The sequence below is a fragment of the Papaver somniferum genome, chromosome 9, assembly GCF_003573695.1.
Source record: "Papaver somniferum cultivar HN1 chromosome 9, ASM357369v1, whole genome shotgun sequence".
Taxonomy (NCBI): Eukaryota; Viridiplantae; Streptophyta; class Magnoliopsida; order Ranunculales; family Papaveraceae; genus Papaver; species Papaver somniferum.
In genome coordinates, this window is record NC_039366.1 from 49,715,616 (window position 1) to 49,722,303 (window position 6,688).

General features: G+C 38.9%; 1 protein-coding gene across 1 annotated transcript; it reads left to right on the plus strand.

Moving 5' to 3' along the window:
* The first annotated feature begins 1,385 nt into the window (after positions 1–1,385).
* Positions 1,386–4,486, plus strand: LOC113308770. The gene is made up of 2 exons (XM_026557233.1): positions 1,386–3,721; positions 3,821–4,486. The coding sequence occupies exon 1, from the start codon at positions 2,132–2,134 to the stop codon at positions 2,984–2,986; it is 855 nt and encodes a 284-aa protein (XP_026413018.1). The 5' UTR covers positions 1,386–2,131; the 3' UTR covers positions 2,987–3,721; positions 3,821–4,486.
* Positions 4,487–6,688: the final 2,202 nt, after the last annotated feature.

The following is a 6,688-nucleotide window of genomic DNA, read 5'->3' on the forward strand; positions in this document are numbered from 1 at the left end:
TTCAAGTTATCTTAGCTTGAATTCTAAGCAAACCTTAGTCTTGGAAGTCTATAAATAAAGAGACTCAAACTAATGGGAACTTCAATCCCCGACACATCTGTGTACTAGTTATATGCTAGAGTCGTCCTCTATTAATCTAGGTTTCCTCTGAGAAACATGATTAGTTTTACGACTTAAAGACTTCACTTAGGGATTCTTGAAGCCAGGTTCGACTATCTTTAACTTGATCGTTCATGTATCTTGATCTTTTTCTTTCTATTGTCGAGGTTTTCATCATCTCTTTCAGGCAAGATATACACAAATCATAAAGTTCTATTCGTCTCATACTTTGTGATTCCTCAAGATAGATATCTGAAAACTATTCTTAATTGATTAGTTCATGATTGTTCTTGAGAGGTGGTTATGAATCCATGTTTCTCAGCTAACTGAGTTTAAGTGTTCGTGAGGTTTGTTAGCTTTGTCTATTGCAAACAAATTTCCAACCCTTGATTTATTCGATCTAAAGGGAAACCAAATAGGCTTGTCTGTTATAGGCAAATTGGTATCAGAAATCTTCACTTAGGTTGAAGCAACTTTTTGGATGTAAAGAATGTCTACTAAAGGAATTAATTGCGTAGAGCGTTGCGAGATTCAAGAGACGTAAGGAGCACGACTGCAGCTGAACTTATTGGAGGATAAATTCGGTCTCAACTAAATTCCACTCCGAAGTGTAATCGTAGGCTAGTGTCTGTAGTGGCTTAAGCCCCGTTTGGGATTGTTTTTTTTTCTTGCAAAAGCACATTGTAACCAACTTATAACAAACTTTCTAATAAAAAGGTGTTTGGTAATTTTTTTTCAAAGTGCTTTTCTCCAAAAACACTTCTGTTTTAGGCCAAATTTTAAAAGCTACCCGGGAGTAGCTTTTAAAAGCAGTAAAAGCAGAAGTTGTGGACCCATTTAGTTTTAACTAATTGATTCTCTATTAACCTTGTTATTATTTTGAAATGACAAAATTTACCTTTAAATATTTGTTTATGTGTAATTTCGCTAATAAAATCTTACTTATTTTTTTATGAACAATAATAATAATAAAAAATAATAATAATAATTCAGGTCACGCGGTGTGGTGGAGAGAAAGTCCGCGCGACTCCCAGGCGATTGAAAGTCTGAGATTTTGCCGCAGAATTTTTGTGAATTTCTTTCGTTAGATCTTCTTAAAACCTATGCTAACTACAAGTCATGTAACTCTCTTTTCCATAGGCTTGGTATCGTTATTCAAAAAGGTGCAGATGCCCAGCTCGTCATTAGGCTACCTACTACCGACATGTAATAGACTGTATTTGCTTTTGCTAATAAAATGCCCTCGTCGACGCTTTCAAATAAAAATAAAAAAATAAAATAATAATAATAATAATAACAATAATTTACCCTGGATTCAGAATCATTGGTGTTTTAATTGGAATTTAGGGTTCTGAGAATTGAATAAAATTGGGTGTTTTTCTTTGCACAATTTTGAAAATTTGGAATTAGGGGTTCTGTGTTTGTTTTGACGCTGTGGATTATTCTTATGTAAAATTTTCAATTAGGGGTTTGAGGGTGTTCTTTGTTGCAGATTATCATAAGGGTTGTGATTTACAGCTGAGCGTTTTGGTGTTTCAAGGAAGGATTCAAGAGTTTAAAATGTTTCCAATTGGTTTTCTTCAATTCTTCATCTCTTGCTCTGTGACGATTCTAATAGGTGTTTGAGGCAGGGGGTCATCGACTAAAGAATTGGGTTAGTGTTTTTGTATTTGTTCTCTTCAATTTTCATCTCTGAGAATCAGTAGTTGAAATTGTTTTAGGGAATTTGTTAAAGGAGAGGTTTTTGGTGTTTGAAGGATGTGTTACACTGTTTGAAGTTTTCAATATTGTTTTTTTTCAATTCTTCATCTCTTGCTCAGTGAAGATTCTAACAGAGATTGGAGTGTATGTCAGATTATTGAACCAGGTGTTTGTGCAGTTGTGTTTAATAAGTTCCCATTCTTTGTGAAGGTTGAATTAATGTTTTTTTTGTATGGTACTTTGAGCTTTCATTGGTTTTGAAACCTTGATTTCCCATACATTAAACTCTAATTCTTATTCTTCCCCTGTCTGAGATCTTGTCTTGGAGAACATGCCTAGAACAACACGATCTTCCGGCTCATCAAATCTTCGGAATCACCATTTTCATAGCACAGATTCAACTCCCGAGATCACAGATTTACCTCTTGGTTCTCCCCCTCCTTCTCAACCCTTATCTGTTTCACAACGGTACAAGTTCCATTTATCGTTTAAGAACTTTGATGACTGCACTGGTGGTATAGGGGGTAGGGAATATGCTAAGAGTGCTATCTTTAAACACTTAAAAGATAGACACTTTCCTGATGAAGCTAGCAGTGAGGTTTGTCGAGAGCGAATTAAGAATAATGTTAACTGCTTTGTTACTTGGGAAAGGGTTTTGAATGATATGCAGGGTTGGTTATGCATTAAATGCTTACGTATACATGCATGGAGAATGACTTGCAGGTCACAGATTCATCCTGCAGAAGACATTGCTGGTCCTTTCAATGGTTTAAGCGCAGATTTCCTCATTCATGGAGCTGAGAAACCACAAGTTGAGTCCCCTGTCACAGTTGATACTACTGAGACTAATACTCCTGTGGTGGACGATGTTGCTGCTGGTCTCACCGTGGAATTGCTTAACAATATGCTGCGTAAACAGATCACAACTACTGTAAGTATCCCACCGCCTAGCAGGCTGCATTTCTCGCGAGCCTTGAAGTCTGCTCTTGATTATGTGCTTGCAAGCCCTAAGAATCTTGCTGCTTGGATACAATTGTTGTTACTGCCTACTTGCACCTTGAATTCGTACGAACCAAAAAGCTCCAGGGAAGAACGATCTGGCAACAAGAGAAAGTTACAGATAGATGCAATAAATAGGGATTTTATGTGCTGGAAAGAGCCTTCTGGTTGCTTTAATTTGGCTTAGCAACTGCTCGGCCTACCTAAGAGAGCTCCTAGAAAACAACAACCTGGTAAGAAAAAGAAAAATACTAAGTTGTCAGCTTGCAGGAGGAAACTAAGTAACGGCCACTATACTGCAGCCATCTGTATCCTTTCCTACAATGGTTTAGCTCCACCAACTCCGGATACGCTATTTGGACTCCAACAAAAACACCCATTTGCTCGGCCTCCTATCATACCAGCAGAAGATTTTACTGCTCCTGCTTTATCTGTTGATGCAAAGGATGTTCTTACGGCCGTTAAGGGTACTTCCTGTGGGAGAAACGAACTTAGGTCTCAACACTTGTTGGATGCCATGAGTGGAGCTGGCGCAACCGTTGCTGATGAATTGCTTCAATTTATCACCGGTGTGGTGAATCTTTGGCTTGCTGGGAATTGCCCTCCCATCCTTCGTGACCTTGTAGCCAGTGCTCCCTTAACCCCATTACTCAAACCTGATGGAGGGTTGCGGCCTATAGCAGTAGGGACTATTTGGAGGAGACTGTGTTCAAAATTAGCAGCCACCTCGGTTTGTAAAGCTATGAATTCATATCTGGGAAAATAACAATATGGTGTTGGTATTCCGTGCGGTGGTGAACCTATTCTGCACTCTGCTAATAGATTGCTGGAGCTACAAGGTGATGATTCTTCCAAGACCATGTTGCTCATAGATTTTTCCAACGTCTTCAATCTCGTTGACAGGTCCAGCATCATTAAAGAGGTGAGAGCTCATTGTCCCAGTATCTCTCATTGGGTTGAGTTTTGCTACGAAAAATAACTAAGTTGTATTACCTAGACTCAGTTCTATCTTCGGCCAAAGGCGTGCAGCAGGGTGACCCCCTCGGTTCCCTTCTTTTTGCACTAGCCATTCATCCTCTTGTCGTGTACTTTGGATCTTCATGCGTGGTACCTAGATGATGGCACCATATTTTGGGACTACGGAAGTATCTAAATCTTTGAAGATTATACAAGACGATGGCCCTAGTTATGGTTTGCACCTGAATATATCGAAGACCAAAATTTTCTGTCCTTCTTATGACCCAAGAAGAGACAACTGCGACGTTTTCTCTCCTAATATTGGTAAACCAGTGGATGGGGTTAAGCTCCTTGGAGGACCAGTCAACTTGAGATTTTTGCAGCAACATGGTGTTGTCGAGGGTTGACAAAGCAGTGCAATTAATGGGCAAAATCCAAGAACTATAGGATCCTCAAAGTGAGTTACTCCTTTTGCGTAACTGCACTGGGGTTACCAAGCTGTATTTTACCTTCCATACTACAAGTCCTAAAGCTATTCAACCGTCTGTTGCTCTGTTTGATAAACATCTCTTGGATTATTTGCGCCGTTTGGTGGTTGGTGACAGTGTTGGCTTCGGTTTGGTCCAACAAAGACTGACCACACTTCCCATTAAGGACGGTGGTCTGGGTGTGCTTACAATGGTCGATACACGTATGTACTGTTACCTTGCATCTCATGCTCAAACTTAACAGCTGCAGCAAACGATCTTGGGGTTAACTGACACTACAGATCCCTGCCTCGGTTATCAACAAGCTCTACAGGTTTTCACTGAAGTTTGTGATCATTCCCCTCCGGGTTTCAACATTAGTAATACTGCCCCCCATTACATGAAGTCTCTGGCAGTTATTTACTTTGATGTTGTCAAAAACAAGATACCTTCTAGTCTTACCTTAACAGCGTGTGACTACACTTTATGGCAGTGCAACCGAGTAGAACATGTCGTGGACTTTCTTAAGGCCATTCCTATATCCGGGCTTAACCAAACTGTTGGTCCTCGGGAATTCAGTTCTGTCTTGCAGTACCGGCTAGGGATACCTTTCTTCGAGGAGAGCAACTTATGCTCTTGCTGCAAACGACCCATGGATGTCTTCGGCGACCATGCTATTCACTGTGCCAGTGAGGTTGGACAGAAATTTCGCCATGACTTAGTGAAAGATGTCTTCGCTGACATTTTTTATAAAGCGGGTGTCGCTGCTACGAAGGAAGTCTCTTTGGGTTTCTCGAAGGACGGTAGTGATCTCAAGCCTGCGGATATTATGATTTACAATTGGGAGGACGGTAAGGATGTATGCATGGATGTTACGGGTGTATTGCCTTTTACAAGTGCTCAGACTCGTGTACCTGGCCAGGCCATTGCTTCTGCTATTGTAGGATCAGATTCTCGCAACGACAATATTTCAACGAAATTATCAACAACACAATACAATAGCGTCACAGAACAATTTCAGGAAGAATATAATAATTGACGTCACCTAAGATCACGAGAAAGATGTGATAGTCCTGCGAAAATTAGAGAGCTTGCGAAATTAATATTTGTAAGGTTGCGAGAATATCGCAAATCATACCCGAAAATAAAGGATAGATTAGATGTCACCCACTATGTATTTCCCTATAAATAGTCGTTCAAGTTGTAAAGAGAGGGGAAAGATCTTTTTTGAGTAAGAAACAAGTAAATAGGAGAGAGAAAGTCTAGAGCAGAGATCATTCTTGATTTCTTTATCTTTTCTTGTAAGAATATTCAAAAATTGATTAATAAAATTAAGAGTATAAACCTAAAATGATTTGATTAATAATGAAATCATATGAGGGGTGTAGTGTGGGATTTCCTGCAACTACATAATGGCGCTAGAAACAGGGACTGAAGATCAAAAGTTGAAGATTGTTGTTGAGAATATTCGAATCAAGAAAGTGATTAAATAAATCAGTGAATCAGTTAGAAGAAAGATGAATAGAATTAATGAAGATGACAAAAGATTGGAGTGTAATATGATAACAAAAACGATGATTAATGAATTCCATGAAAACATCAAAGGAAGAATACATAAACGAAATTTTGAAGGAAGGAAAGTTATGGCGGTAGAAAAGACATCACCCTTGAAAGATTGGGAAAAACAAAAAATTACATTCATGGCGGCAAAAATACCAAAAGAAAATTTGAATCACACATCTCCATTGGTTATCACAATGCCTATTACGCGAAAAGAGAAGGAGACAACGATAAAATCCACAAGAGAATGGATATTGAACAGAACTTTAATCGATACAGGAAGTTCAGTGGATATAATATTTTATCACGCATTCCGGGGAATGGGATTTAAAGATGAAGAAATGTCCAGTTCAACATATTTTGTTCACGGCTTTGGAAAATCCACAACAAAACCTAAAGGAGAGATAGTGGTACGAATTCCACTTGGAGAAATCGAAACACATGTAACGTTGTGCGTGGTGGATATGGAATCGCCATATAATATGTTATTAGGAAGACCATGGATACATGCGATAAAAGCTGTGGTCTCAACGTCGCATCAATGTATTAAATTCCCCACACCAAATGGAATAGGTGACATCCAAGAAGATGTTAACAATGCGAAATTATGTCATCAGATTGAAGTAAAGCATTATGAAGGACAAGCAAAAATGAAACAATTTCGCAGAAAGTTGGCAAAGGAAGCAAAGAAAGAAGAAGAATTTAGAGTATATATGATAAGGGCAAAAGAAAGCAAAGGAATACCCAGCGAAATTTCGGAAGAAGGAGAAGGACCTATGAAAACAATAAAAGAACCAACACCAATGGGAGAACCTAAACCTAGTTACACTGCCGCAGAACCAACAAAAGAAATAAACGTTGGGACTATAGAGGAACCTCTAATATTGAGAATTGGAACCAAAATG

What these genes read in the sequence shown, in the direction of transcription:
- LOC113308770 (XM_026557233.1), top strand. Translation starts at nt 2,132, where the DNA reads ATGCCTAGAACAACACGATCTTCCGGCTCATCAAATCTTCGGAATCAC.